The 14,056-nt window shown below is 35.3% G+C and overlaps 2 protein-coding genes across 3 annotated transcripts; both read left to right on the forward strand.

The window, feature by feature from the left end:
• Window positions 1-2,116: 2,116 nt before the first annotated feature.
• LOC146900552 (tail-anchored protein insertion receptor WRB-like protein) lies at window positions 2,117-10,258 on the forward strand. The gene is made up of 7 exons (XM_085732180.1): window positions 2,117-2,327; window positions 3,025-3,104; window positions 4,291-4,361; window positions 5,702-5,760; window positions 5,843-5,924; window positions 6,242-6,291; window positions 9,746-10,258. The coding sequence occupies exons 1-7, from the start codon at window positions 2,223-2,225 to the stop codon at window positions 9,818-9,820; spliced, it is 522 nt and encodes a 173-aa protein (XP_085588306.1). The 5' UTR covers window positions 2,117-2,222; the 3' UTR covers window positions 9,821-10,258.
• A 1,283-nt stretch (window positions 10,259-11,541) lies between these two features.
• LOC146900553 (RNA-binding (RRM/RBD/RNP motifs) family protein) lies at window positions 11,542-13,787 on the forward strand. 2 transcript variants are annotated; one of them, XM_085735696.1, is made up of 2 exons: window positions 11,542-11,759; window positions 12,802-13,787. In XM_085735696.1, exons 1-2 carry the CDS (start codon window positions 11,671-11,673, stop codon window positions 13,586-13,588), a joined length of 876 nt encoding a protein of 291 aa, XP_085591822.1. In that variant the 5' UTR covers window positions 11,542-11,670; the 3' UTR covers window positions 13,589-13,787. The 2 variants fall into 2 exon arrangements, with proteins under 2 accessions (XP_085591822.1, XP_085591823.1); XM_085735697.1 differs by having other exon boundaries at window positions 12,891-13,787.
• The last annotated feature ends 269 nt before the right edge of the window (window positions 13,788-14,056 follow it).

Genomic DNA, 14,056 nt, shown 5'->3' on the forward strand with positions numbered 1-14,056 from the left:
ACCACTTTTTAACCCCCTAAGTTTACCCTTTTTTTTCAACTTTAAGGTCCCCTTAATCTTGACTCTATCAACGCCCACGTGGCTCATCACTTAAGTGAGTTGGACGCCACATGCATTATTTTTCAATTAAATTTAAAAGAAAAAGCCACATGTGTATATTATAATTAAAGAAACAAAAAAGAAAAAGGTAATGGGAAGGGGCGCACGTGACAATCTTCATCTAAAACACAAACAACGATGTCAGCAGTTCAACATCTTACAACATGAACAACAACAAACCACTTATTATCAAAAGAAAAAAAAACTATGGTCCTCTTTAGAAAGAATTTATCAGGCCACACTCATGCTTTCTCACCTACCATTTCTTCTTCTTTTTCATGGATAAGAAAATTCAAGGATGAAGGTGACATTCACAGCCATGGTCATGTGTATTTATAGTTATACCGTATGAAAGAAAGAAGTAACAAACAACACCTTTGTGTTCTTAGTAAAGTGGATGAAAAAATGGGGGGAAAAAAATTAGGTTTAGGGTTAGCTTTACGGATTAAGCATTTACCACGGTTTAGGGTTTATTTTTATCGAGAGAAACAGGTTTAGGGCTTCGTATATATAACCAAAATATTTGCTTCATAAAAAAAAGGCGAGGATAAGAATAAAATTTGTGCGATGCATTTTTTTAGATGGAATTTGTTATGTTAAATTGCAATCGTAAAAGTGTAGAAAATATTTGTTTCAAAAAAAAAAAAAGGAGGATACGAATGAAATTTGTTAGGTTAATTTTTTTTTTTTGAAAGGGAAATTTGTTAGGTTAATTAATAAATAAGGATTCGGATGGCCAAAACTATAGGAAAACAAATTTTGGATTTAAGTGAATTGATAACAAATTTCGGATATGACCAAAATTGTAATTAGAGATAAATATGAAATAGTTGTTTCGGAAAATAGAAGAGATAAATATGAAATAGTTGTTTTGAAAAATAGAAGAGATAAATATAATATGATCAATGGCTAAAATTGAATGGCGCCTAAATGCGCAAGATCCAATGGCTTAGAAAAGTGGATGAAAAAATGGGGGGAAAAATTAGGTCTAGGGTTAGCTTTAGGATTAAGCATTTACCACGGTTTAGGGTTTATTTTTATCGAGAGAAACAGGTTTAGGGCTTCGTATATATAACCAAAATATTTGCTTCATAAAAAAAAAGGCGAGGATAAGAATAAAATTTGTGCGATGCATTTTTTTAGATGGAATTTGTTATGTTAAATTGCAATCGTAAAAGTGTAGAAAATATTTGTTTCAAAAAAAAAAAAAGGAGGATACGAATGAAATTTGTTAGGTTAATTTTTTTTTTTTTGAAAGGGAAATTTGTTAGGTTAATTAATAAATAAGGATTCGGATGGCCAAAACTATAGGAAAACAAATTTCGGATTTAAGTGAATTGATAACAAATTTCGGATATGACCAAAATTATAATTAGAGATAAATATGAAATAGTTGTTTCGGAAAATAGAAGAGATAAATACGAAATAGTTGTTTCGGAAAATAGAAGAGATAAATATAATATGATCAATGGCTAAAATTGAATGGCGCCTAAATGCGCAAGATCCAATGGTTTAGAAAAGTGGATGAAAAAATGGGGGGAAAAAATTAGGTTTAGGGTTAGCTTTACGGGTTAAGCTTTAGTAAATAAGATAAGGAAATAAGGATAAGGATGTAAAAAAAAAGGCATGAAATTAAAAAAAAAAATAAAAAAAAAAGTGTAAAATTCCTGACAAAAAAAAGTATAAAATAGAAGGATCATACGTGATCATTGATAGAAAATATTTTCTTCAACAAACAAAAGGCAAGCAGATAGGAATGAAATTGGTGTGCAATGCATTTTTTTAGATGAGATTTGTTAGGTTAAATAATTGCAAACAAATGAGCGGAAAAAAATTAGGTTAAGTTGCCGCAGACGTAACAAAATTAATAAATAAGGATATTTGATTTAAATGATTAAACATGGATTTTAATAAATAATAAAAAATAAATAACTATGCGAATAACCTCCTAAAAAAAACCGTGCGAATAATCAACATTTGTCATGGAATAAATTATCTCTAAACTAAATTGGATTTTGATATTCACTTTTTGATTCCAGTTTTTTCATCTTAAACGAGAAGCTTGAATTAATCATTGATTTGATTTTGTTCCTTTAAATCAATAATTCTCTTGAATTGAATCGATGATGGGAGACGAAGAGCATGAAAGATCATTCGCAGCTCCTCTCATATTCTTAATCGTTCTCGCTTTTCAATTTGCTTCTTATTGGATTGATAAATTCAAACAGGTTATTTTCAATTCACACCTTTTTTCTCTACATGCATGCATTGCGTTTATGTTGTTTACTTTGCGTAATTGGAACTTTCGTTATTTGAAATGGCTTATGCTATAAGCTGCATATTAAGTTGTTTCTCCAAACATGGTCTAGATATAATATTGTATCACAAAACAATAGTGATTTGTTAAAATTCTGATGCACTACAGCGTCTTTGTAGCTTCTATTTAACAATATTGATATGGGATGATGTTGGTATCTGAGTTTTGATTTTGAACACATACACGGACATGACACTGACACGTTGGCATAAATTTTGAGAAAATGACGTAATTCAATGTAACCACAATTCACAAGCGTCGGTGTCGTGTGACACGTGTTAGACATCATCAGGACACGCCTTCAAGCAGAAGTGCATGTGCAACAGAAGTTTATAAAGATACACAATGTCTGTTTATGCAGTAGGACAAATAGTGGTTTATTCAAATTCCTCTACGCAACTGTGCTATAGTTGCTATGGGATAATATTCTGTATCAGTGGTGTTGACGTGTCCTATATTTTTTACATTAGCGGTGCGCCAGTGTTGTGTCACAGGTGTCCGTGTTTGATAGAGTGCTATTGGCCTTGTCGTGTTTGGCAAGCGATATTCTAAGACACTGATAGGTGATTGTGTTACTAATTTGTTCTAGTGATATGTTTTGGCTACAGGGTGGATCTGAGAAGGAAAAAGAAATTCAGTTGCGTGCAGAAATAAAACAACTTTTGAAGGAGGCAAGCTCCCTTTCGCAGTAAGTAACCCGTGCTTTAGCAACCACTATCTCCTACAATGGAAAGAAAATGGTTTTTCTGGGGTTCCAAAATCAATTCAGAGCATATTTGGATCAGCTTCCTTTTGATGCGCGTCTAGTGGCCATTTTGCCATGAAATAAGAAGCTAGTAATTGCTGCTTCGGAAAAACGAGCGTCTAGTGGCTCGGTTGACGCAGATCCAAACACATGCTCGATTAGTTACGATATTATTTTGTAGTTGTTCTTTGTGCCAAGCGTTTAATTCAAAAGTTGATAAGACAGCTCTCTTCCACTTTATTTAAGACAAATGCTGTTACTTCAGGATTTAAGAATCTCAAAGCATTTAAGCTGTTTAGATTACCGGAAAGGGATGGAGTGGAATGACATTAGTTTCCATTCTTCAAACATGGTGGAAACAAATGTTAGTTAGTTGACATTGATTACCTGAAAGGAGTGGAATGGACTGATATTAGTTTCTATTGTTTGAAAGATGGTGGAATGAAGTGAACTTGTTGGAATCCATTTCATTCGATCCATCCAATACATTATTTTTCTTCCCCCACAGATGAAACTAACTTATCATTTCATAATTGTTTACTTTACTTCCCAAAAATGGAATGAAGATTTTCCTCATATTTCCAAAAATAATATCTTAACGATGGTATATGGTAATTCTATTCCATCCCAAATTTCCATTACATTGCATTTGTTAGTTGATATTGATACATCTATATAAAATCCCAGTATATGATCTGATAAAATCTAGTGTTTGATGATCTAGTCATTGAAAGTTAGAGGGTAAGCCTATGGTTTTGTCCAAATGCACACTATGCCCTATGTTTAAGATATTTGGCTGTAAAATTACAAGTGAAACTATGGGCACTGAGGATGAAATATTGAAGGGGATTACTGATAGTCTGGCAGAGAAGCATCGATATGATTGCTAAGGGAGATGTATGGTACTCAAACATTGATGCGACTATAATTGAAAACAAGAATAAATTGAAATCTTGAAACATAGTTCAGACACGAAGAGTGTAGAATAAAAAAATACAATGTAGTTGTGGCCCATATTGTTAAGACTGACTAAGATATTTGGTGAAACTTGAAACACTGTTTATTTTCATCGCTCTATGTTTGTGAGAAATACAGTTCGAATGATGAATCGTTTTTTTTGTTCTCTCAGGCCATCCACCTTTGCACAAGCAGCAAAACTCAGAAGACAGGCGGCTGCAAAGGAGAAGGAACTTGCAAAGTGTAAGTTGTTTCCTCCTGTAAGTTATTTCGCATATAGGATTCTATATAAATGTGGATTGACATAAATTTTGAGTCCTATGTGAAGATAAATTTGTTACTATACCTAAATAGAAAAGTTAGGATTCTTTAGTCTCCCTCTATGCCTATTGGACTATCTTTCATCTAGTTTACCTTCTTTACTAGCTGTTTTATGGATCTTAACACATGCCCAAACTAGATAAGATCAAGACTCTACCATCCTTTCAATAATAGGAGCCTCCCCAACTTTCTTTCTAATGATTTAACTAGTAACATACCCGTGCATCCACACGGGTACTGGTTGGTCGTGGATGATTTTGTGTAGTTTGAACTCGACATTATGTATTTGTGAGCAGTATAAATTTAGACCATTTAAAAGTTAATTATTATTAATGTTCACTTATCTTGTGCTGTGTATCCACTTACCTATCACAACGTTCTCGTCACTTCAATACTGTATAACAACTTGTCTATCTTAATTCTTAACATTCTCATCTTTGCAATATTGCGCGCAAAAAATAGTAATATCAAAGAAAAGCTAAGGGAACTGGGTCATCAATAGCAGGTTGCAGAAAATAGCTGAATGCAAAAAACACACTATGTAAATTAGCAGATAACGTTGCAGGCAAATGGGGGAGCCACATAGCAATCGAAATAAGTCAAATATATAATTAATAGAGGCATGGTGCATACACATAAAAAAAGGAATTGAGACAGAGCACAGTTTACGTACTGAAAGGTTTACATATTACGGTGAATACAAAAGTAATACTCACGGGCTTTTTAGCACACATGCTGACTCATTTTTATTATTTAACAAATCCTGAAATTATATTTTTTCTATTATTGCCGGTACATCCGCTAGCCAAAACTTCTATAGTGGCTGCTATTTCCCTAATAGTGAAACGAGGACACCACTACGGTTTTCATAGTGAATTTATCAATATCCACTATGCTATAGCGCCGCTATTAGCGCTATTTGACAACATTGTTAGGGAGTCGCTCTTTTAAGCTGATCCTCTTTGTAGTTTTCTAAGGAAAGTTTGTTTATCACACACCCCTCTTGAGCTGATGTTTTTTTTTTTCTTTTCATTTTTTGTTTCTCATCCTTTTGCTGGTTTGTTGTAGGAAAGACAAATAGATGAGAGAATAGAGAAAAAGTTAGTTAATAGAACTTAAGTAATCTCAACATCGATTATTACTACAAAATTACAAATGAGAAGACATAATAGTTCTTAAAATAGTGCTGTAATTGCGGCACTACTCTAGTTTTCCTGCCTTTCCCGCTTCATAAAATAATTCTTGTTACATTTAATATCCAGGTCATAATTTACATGATGAGGACACAGCTTTGTATTCAAAAGCTCTATTCATCACAAAGGTATTTCCTGATATCAAATTTGAATTTCAGTTTACATATTATCGTTACGGAGGCTGATAAGATACATATGTGGTCATTGTAGGTTTTAACACATTTAATTTTGCTTATCTGGTTTTGGAGTACTCCTGTGGCTAGCATATCTCAACAACTCGTGCAACCATTTGGTAATGCAATTATGATTGACACTTCAATTCTATTAAGTTATACCATAAACTGTCCTCCATTTGGAGAAAACGTGCTGGATTCATTAGATTGCCGCACAAAAGTCTGTTCAGTGTCCATCTTTTTTTCTTTCTTTCTGGGATTCTGTCCACGTGAATACCTAGCAGACACGTGGCATGACTCATCACCTTTAATGTTGAAAGAAGAAAACAATGTATTCCAGTGGTGTAATATAATATTGAAAATCGCCTTTAACGTTGAAAGAAGAAAACATTGTATTTGTGTGTGTATGCTGAACTTACTTTCTGCTCTTTTGCAGGGAGATTATTATCTTGGAAGACTGGAGGAGTTCAAAATAACAATATTATGGTGAGTGATTGCTAGTATCTTTCCTTATTATATTTGAAATATTTGTACAAAAGAAACAATTTTCAAAGAAAATGCTGCCTATTTAGCTCCTAATCATTAAATGTGCTGTTCTGAGCGTTTTCTTTCTCAAGCAAATGCTTTTTCTTTTGAGCGATGGTTTGATCTAACTTGTGACGTTCACCTGATACATGTATATTAATGAATAACCCAAATGTCCATGTGGATTTAAAAAACTTCTTTGGTGTCAATTGAAGTCTTGGAGCTTTCCAGTAAGATAGCATGGATAATATCGTAGTGGGTTATATGTATCCAGATTTTTTCTTTTCTTTGTATTAGTATTATATGGCACTATACCATACCGCTATCCTAATACATAACACAACTATCCACATTGGGCACAGTTTTCCAAATATCTCCATTTTACAGGGTACCACGAGCCTTTTTATTTATTTTTCTGTCTGTACTGAAAAATATACACAAAAAAGAAAACCGCAGAACATCTCTTTCCAACGCACTGACTCAGTTCAGGCCACTTTTGTTCACATTAGGCAGCCTAGCATAGTACTTTTGACTTCCAGCGAGTTGCTGGTTGTACCTAGCCAGTTATTGCTGATCGAGATTGAGCGGAGGACTGTGGCTAGTGGTGAGCCTGGGTCGAGTTCTTGAAATCAGGTAGAGTTCATGCACCTAGTTTGTGTGGTCTCAGAATAAAGCTGTTCTGTTGGTCTGTTGGTGGCTTGTCCTTCTACTTTCCAGTACAGATGACGATTCCAAGTGTTCCAGTGCTTGAAGCACTCCTACGTAACATCTGGAACGCGACAATTTTCCGACTCTTGTACTGTTTTGGTGTACATGGTTTGTCTGATATCTTACCATGGAGTTGTTTTCGAGATCTTTTGTCAGGACAATCTATTACCCACTAGTCCAGTACAGACAAGGATGGTTGGATCTCTCATGAGTCACGCCCTCTCCTAGAGGCGGTTTTCCGACTCTTCAGCACTGTTTTGTGTTTTTCTTCTGCTTGTTTTTTGGTCCACGTCACTGCTCTATTATTTTTGGACGTGATTGGCTTCAGTCTTTTTTTTGGCTTCTCCATCCAGTGTTCTATTAATATGGGTGGTGATGATTCTATGTAACTGATAATCAGTAGTGGAAGTGTTAGTAATACTAATGAATAGTGCCAGGCAAGTGGCAGAGGTGATTGCAAAATGTTGTCCATCAATGGAGGGGGTAGTGATGAATGGTGTCAAGAGACGATGGCATAAACATCAAATATCAAGCTGTGAAGGTGGAGGATACCAGAGAGTGCTGGGGGGAGAGTGCCTGATGTTGGCAGTGGAGGGTGCCAAACAACTACTTGCCAACGAAGGTAGTGGTTGAGGGTTCTTGGAGGTAGCAGTGATGCTGATAAGCATTGCCATATGGAAGAGGTGGCAGTGATACTGTCAAGCAGTGCCATATGACCATGGTAGAGGGTGTCATGCGGCGGCAATGGGGAGTGTATTTGGCGGTGGCAGCCAAGAGGTTGTTGAAAGGTGATGATAAGGGTGTCAGGATGGAGAGGTAATGATGATGGTGCAAGGCAATCGTGACGGTGGAGGTTGTCGGGTGGTGATGCTTGAAAAGGGAAAAAAATCTAGATCTCATCTAGCTCCATCTCAAGATAAAATTTACATCAATGAATAGAATAGGATACACGACTAGGGTAAGCTTTTCATATCCTATTGGCTCAACCAACAAAGGATTATGATGAGATATTTGATAATTTGTCCTATTATATATCTTTGTTACCTTGACCGCCAAACAGGCCTTAAAGTCAACCTAGATGGATCATTTTCATTCGCAAGGCTTGCATTGTTAAAGGCTATTCTTAGACTCGCAGTGTCAACTACGGTAAAACATTGTCATCTAGCTCTTAGTTGGTTTTTGTTTGTCTGTTCATAATTTGCCTACATCTTCATTGGCTTGTGCATCTTTATGCCGAAAATATCTTTCTCCATAGTGATCTATAATAAGTCTGTATGGAGCAAATTAAGTGCATCAAGGTTTGTTGGTTAGATGAATCCCATACGGCTTTAAATAATCTCCCCAGGTTTGGTTTGAGAACGTAAGTGAAGTACTCGCAGGATTCTTTAAGTTTAATCATGAGGAAATAATTGCATTTTTGTAACATGTATTGTCAAAAGCTCTCCAAGGAAGTTACCAAAAAAATATGATTTTGATATGGTCATATCCATATAATCTTTATCAACAATCCATAAGTTTATGGTCATTCTCATGATAGTCTATGTTGATGACATAGTAATAATTTGGGAGCGACACATTTGGCATAGCAAAATTCAATCACATCTTTCAAACCAATTTTTCAACAGAAGATCTAGGCCATATGAAGCAGTTGAGAATTAAAGAGTTTTTCCTCTCTGAAAATATTTTATTTGTTTACTGGAAATATGTTCTCAATCTCCTTCCAAATTAGCATGTTGGAAAATAGACCTTGTGACACTATAATGTAAAACTCATTTAAGATGATCTAGTCTAGAAAGGTACAGGAGGTTAGTTAATACTCAATTATCTCACTGTGATATGTCCGGACATTGCTTTCCCAGTAAGTGTCGTGACTGTTTGTGTCATCTCCTCTAAGTTTTGTTCGAAAGCAATTTTCCATATCTGGAGCTATTTGTAATGAGCTTTGAGTTATGTGATTTTTTCTGTAGACTGTGGCTACATATAGTAGGACATTTCGATGCAGAATGCAGATGGCTTGATGACCTTATGAATCAAAAAATGAATCCTCTTATTGAGTGTTCTTTCCTCAGAGGAAATTTTATCCCTTGCAAAACAAGAAACAAAATGCAGTGGCAAGACCACCGTGTCTGAGTATTGGGCAATAACTCAAACTTAGTTATATGGGGGAATCGTCTATAGTCTGAGTTTGGACTAAAGAACTCTCTTTTGAAACTTTAATCTGAGGGTAAGTGCTAGTAGCATTATGCGTGTACATTTATGTGCAAAGGACATTTCCGCTTTCTGCACTACATTGTACTAAACTGTACTGCTAGCCTTAGTATACTTTACACAGAGACTTTCACGCCTGGTTTGATACAGTTCCCCAAACATCCCTTCAATTGATGTCAACCAAATAGAAATCATCTTTAACTGGTTCTGAGGGTGGTTTTGAATTGGTGTGTTACTCAAGTACTCAAAACAATTTGCAGACACAAATTGCATATACAATCTACTGGAAGCAATTTTAACTTGCATCAGACTACATTTATGCTCCACCACCTCAGTTTTACTCTAATCTTAAGTAGTAAGTTGGTAAATATCATGATTTTCTGTAGCAAATGGAGCAATTCCCCCACCCCAATAATTTGGTAATGATAAAAGAGAACATATACAAAAACATCCAATAGTTTGTGAATGTCATTCAATCTGATATTATATGTCATTGCAGGTTGGAATAATACCTTGGCTAGCAATATCTTCCAGGGTTAGCAAATTTATTTGCAAACTCACGTATGGCAAATAGATTCTCATGATCTTCATCGAGAATGACTGATTGGTAGCTGGTTGGAGTGGTATCATGGATTTAAAACGGCAAGAACAGGACGTTACTGGGTTGTACATCTTGAAATTAGTCCCTCCTGCCTCCTGCTTGTTATATGATATGCATTTCTTCAGGGCCTGTTTTTTTTTTCTTTTCCACTTGATATTTTTTTGGGGTACTTATTAAGAAATTTTGTCTTCAAATAAGGAGATTTGTTTTAAAGGCCTTTGGATTAGTCTTATTTATTAATTTGTTTGTTTTTGATGTTGGATTGGTAAGTTTGTAAATTTTTTATGGTGTAATTTGTGTTCTTTTTTTGAGGGTTGGTTCTATTGTATCCAAAAAGAGGGGACTGTAGTTTTGACTTGAATTCGGTGTTGTATAGAAAGTAAGTCATGAGGTTATTTATGCTGTGATTAATTTGTTATTTTCTGATTAAAGTTAAAACAAAAATATGAAGCTTGTCGGACAAAAAAACTAAAGGGGAAAATATTGTAAAGGAAGCGATGCGGCTCTTATTCTTAATGCCGGTCTGGTTCAACCAGGAACCGGTGTGTCGTCTGGTCCAATATAATCATATGCCGAAGGATGTAAAATTGGCAAAACTATTTGAAAAACGGGACAAATCCAACACATAAATCATCAATAACACAAGGCTTTGCCCCTGTTTCACTCAATATAAACAAACAATTAACTATTCATTCATATTACATAAGGAAGCCCAACACATTATATACTTCATCAACAACAAAAAGAAACTAAAATATAAAAAATAAAAATAAAAAATTTAGAGTTCTTAAAACTTACATGTTGTGTTGGAGAAGAAATGTAGCAAAAGAGAAATGCAAAGTGGTATGTTTCATTGGGAGTTAAAAATTGGGTGAAGGTGGGTGTTTTGAAGAGCAAAGAGGTGTTTTGAAGCACACAAACGTGTAACCACTAATCAGTGGCTGAGCTCGAGGGAGCAGTGGTTCCCCTATTAAAAAAAATTAAATAAAATTGCATAGGAACATACCAAAGTGCATCTTAAATTTAGAGAAAATTACTAGACCGTCCCTCACTTAGCTCCCCTAAATCGGGTAAATTGTATGACTTTTATGTTAATATTTTTCGCTCCCCTTAATATTTTAGGCAAGATCCGCCACTACCTGGCATATTAGTTCCATGTTTTGTTTTATAAAACAAACAATGCAAGAGATATCTACCAATCTTAGCAAATGTGAGATAACTTTCGAACGCTAACGACATATCTCCCGAACCTTATAATCAAGGGAAAATCGGAATTTTAAGGGGCATACAAGATATTGAGGGACCTAAAAAGAATTTCTCATAGTGACGAGTTAAAAATCCAACTTGCCATGCAAAAAAAATAACAAGTAAAACATGTTGACTCAACAGGACTGGCCAATTTTGTAAATACTCTTTAAACTAGAATCTCTTTGCTATCTTGTACCAGCCTTTACACTGTCACGTCACCTTAAATTTCTCCTTATAAAATAAAAAAAAGTAAAAAAAAGAAGTTGTGTTATTTAATTTAAGAGACTAATAATTTGTTATTCCCTAAATTTGAAGGATTAAATTGATAAGATAAAATTTGTAATTTGGGGACTAAATAGTAAATACAACAAATTTACCATTGAATAAATGAGTAAAAAAAAAAACAAAAGAAAAATAAATGATAAATAGGAGAGTCAAAACTTGAAAAGGGTTCACATTCACACACACAGTGTTCGGTTCCGTGAAGAAGTTTTGTCGAACGCACGCGTGCAACCCTAACTAGTTAGGGTTTTCTTCTCCACATTCAACAAGGTTTCATTCTCACAATCGCAACGATGGATCCGTATCGTTATCCTCCATCGCTCGATTCCCCCTTTTCCCGATCCTATGCTGATCGTGGAACCATCTACGGCGCTCCCAGGGGGTATGTTCCCTTAACTTCATCTCTTTCCGATTTTTCTCGTTCCTTTTGTATTTTCTTTTTGGGGTTTGATTTATGTGTGTGATTAGGAATCGTATTCGTGTTTGGGTATTTGAGTTGTTTTAGAATTCTTAGGTTGTGTGAATATGAATGCGTTTTTGTGATTAAATTTGAGATTTGATTTATTGGTGCATAAAGTTATAGTTAGGAATTAAGATAGTAAATATCAAAAAATTTCATAGGGTTAGGCTAGGGAAATTCTTTCAGAGTTTCTAGCTATGTATTTCAAATAATTTATATCCTATACCGTGAGCTACCGTGATTTTTCAGAAGCTAATCAAGGTAGCATTTCCAAAATCACGGTGGTTTACTGAGATTTCGACAAATTCACTGTGATATTTAACACGTACGTAGGGTTTTACCCTTTTGATTGTTTTGTTATAAGTTTTTCACTAATGAATTGCTGTGAAAATATGGAAAATATGTGGGCATATACAACTTTTTTGACATGCTTTCATCCATGCGACACATGTCATCGCACTCGTATGCATAACTTTCTTTCGATCTTGAAACTGTGAAGTATATTATCATTTTTTTTTTATTTTTGCTTGTGTTGTTTTTTCATGATTTTCTTTAAAGAATTAACCTTCTGAGCTTTGTTAGTCTGGTGTTAGGCATAATGCTCTGCTATTAATCTTGAGCTGCTTCTTTTGTATGAATTTTTTTCCTTTTTGATGTTGTTTTTCTTATGTGCTCTGTTTGGTGTTTTGTACAACTAATAGTTTGTGTCTTGGATGTTGAATGATCAAATATTTTTCTAAGAAAAGTAATTGATGGTGGTCTATCCTTGGTACACTATTGGTTTATGTGGTTGTTTTCTTATTACTTCTTTTAAATGCTGTTACGTTTTTGGAGCTGTGATAAATATGATAAACTTTATGACGTTAGGAATTGAAATTAAGTATATCAGGAAAACATGGGTTGTGGGTTTGGTTTATTAACATGTGTTGAGTGGGGGATTTTTTTTTTTGGGTATAAATTGAAGGGCAATGTTGGGAAGCGGGGGGGTTTCGGACGGGTACGAGGTTGGCTCAAAGAGACAAAGAATGATGGATTCCAATCCATACTTCGCAGTGAGCAGCGGAACAGGCAGCTATCAACATTATGGATATGCCGGTGGTGGTGGCTTCCAGCCCCCTCCTCCTTTTCCCGTGGTTCGTCTAAGGGGGCTTCCATTTAACTGCACAGACATAGACATTTTGAAGTTCTTTGCTGGTCTGACCATTGTCGATGTGTTACTGGTCAACAAGAGTGGACGGTTCTCTGGAGAGGCCTTTGTAGTCTTTGCAGGAGCAATGCAGGTTGAGTTTGCTTTACAGAGAGATCGACAGAACATGGGTCGCAGATATGTGGAAGTTTTCAGGTGTAAGAAGCAGGATTATTACAATGCTGTTGCTGGTGAGATCAATTACGAAGGAATATATGACAACGATTACCAAGGAAGCCCTCCTCCCTCCAGGTCCAAGAGGTTCAGCGATAAAGAACAAATGGATTACACTGAGATATTGAAGATGCGTGGACTTCCTTTCTTGGTGACTAAATCTCAAATTATTGACTTTTTTAAAGATTACAAGCTGATAGAAGATAGGGTACACATTGCATGTCGCCCAGATGGTAAAGCTACTGGAGAGGCATATGTAGAGTTTGTTTCGCCAGATGAGGCTAAAAGAGCAATGTTCAAGGATAAAATGACCATCGGATCAAGGTATGTGGAACTGTTCCCTTCTACACCAGATGAAGCTAGACGGGCCGAGTCAAGATCAAGGCAGTAATGGAGATATTTTGTCAGCGATTGTGCATCTTGTTTTAGGCTGTCAACCTTTTTATTCTGCATTATTCTACTTTAATATTCTAAAGTTTTAGATGAACGTGTACTTCGATTACTAGTTTGACTTGGTGGTGGTTATATTTGAATGTCTGAAATGGATGCATTAATTGAATATTAATAGAAATAGAAAGGGCCTTTGAATATGTGACTTGGTACTTAGTGTAATCTGTTTTCTATCGTTGTAGAAATCTCTAGACTTCAATATATATGAGTTGCTTTGGCGACAATTTTTATTTGTTCAGGTGAATATTTTGCAGATCAACTCCTATACAGTATAGTAATACTGAAAAGAATATCAACTTGTGTTGGTGATCTTTTAATTTAATAGTATTTGGAGTTTTTGATTGGCTCTGTCGTTGGGCAATAGTGCTTGTGTGAGAAGTGCTCTCTTCGAACATGATTTTGAAGTGCA

Source organism: Medicago sativa, chromosome 8, assembly GCF_051527215.1.
Source record: "Medicago sativa cultivar Bolivia chromosome 8, Bolivia_mono, whole genome shotgun sequence".
Classification (NCBI taxonomy): Eukaryota; Viridiplantae; Streptophyta; class Magnoliopsida; order Fabales; family Fabaceae; genus Medicago; species Medicago sativa.

Excerpts from the sequence above, each read along its gene's own strand:
- LOC146900552 (XM_085732180.1), top strand. The coding sequence starts at position 2,223 with ATGATGGGAGACGAAGAGCATGAAAGATCATTCGCAGCTCCTCTCATA. Across the intron at positions 2,328-3,024 it reads GGATTGATAAATTCAAACAG|GGTGGATCTGAGAAGGAAAA; the intron begins GTTATTTTCAAT and ends TTTTGGCTACAG. Across the intron at positions 5,761-5,842 it reads AAGCTCTATTCATCACAAAG|GTTTTAACACATTTAATTTT; the intron begins GTATTTCCTGAT and ends TGGTCATTGTAG.
- LOC146900553 (XM_085735696.1), top strand. The coding sequence starts at position 11,671 with ATGGATCCGTATCGTTATCCTCCATCGCTCGATTCCCCCTTTTCCCGA. Across the intron at positions 11,760-12,801 it reads ATCTACGGCGCTCCCAGGGG|GGCAATGTTGGGAAGCGGGG; the intron begins GTATGTTCCCTT and ends TATAAATTGAAG.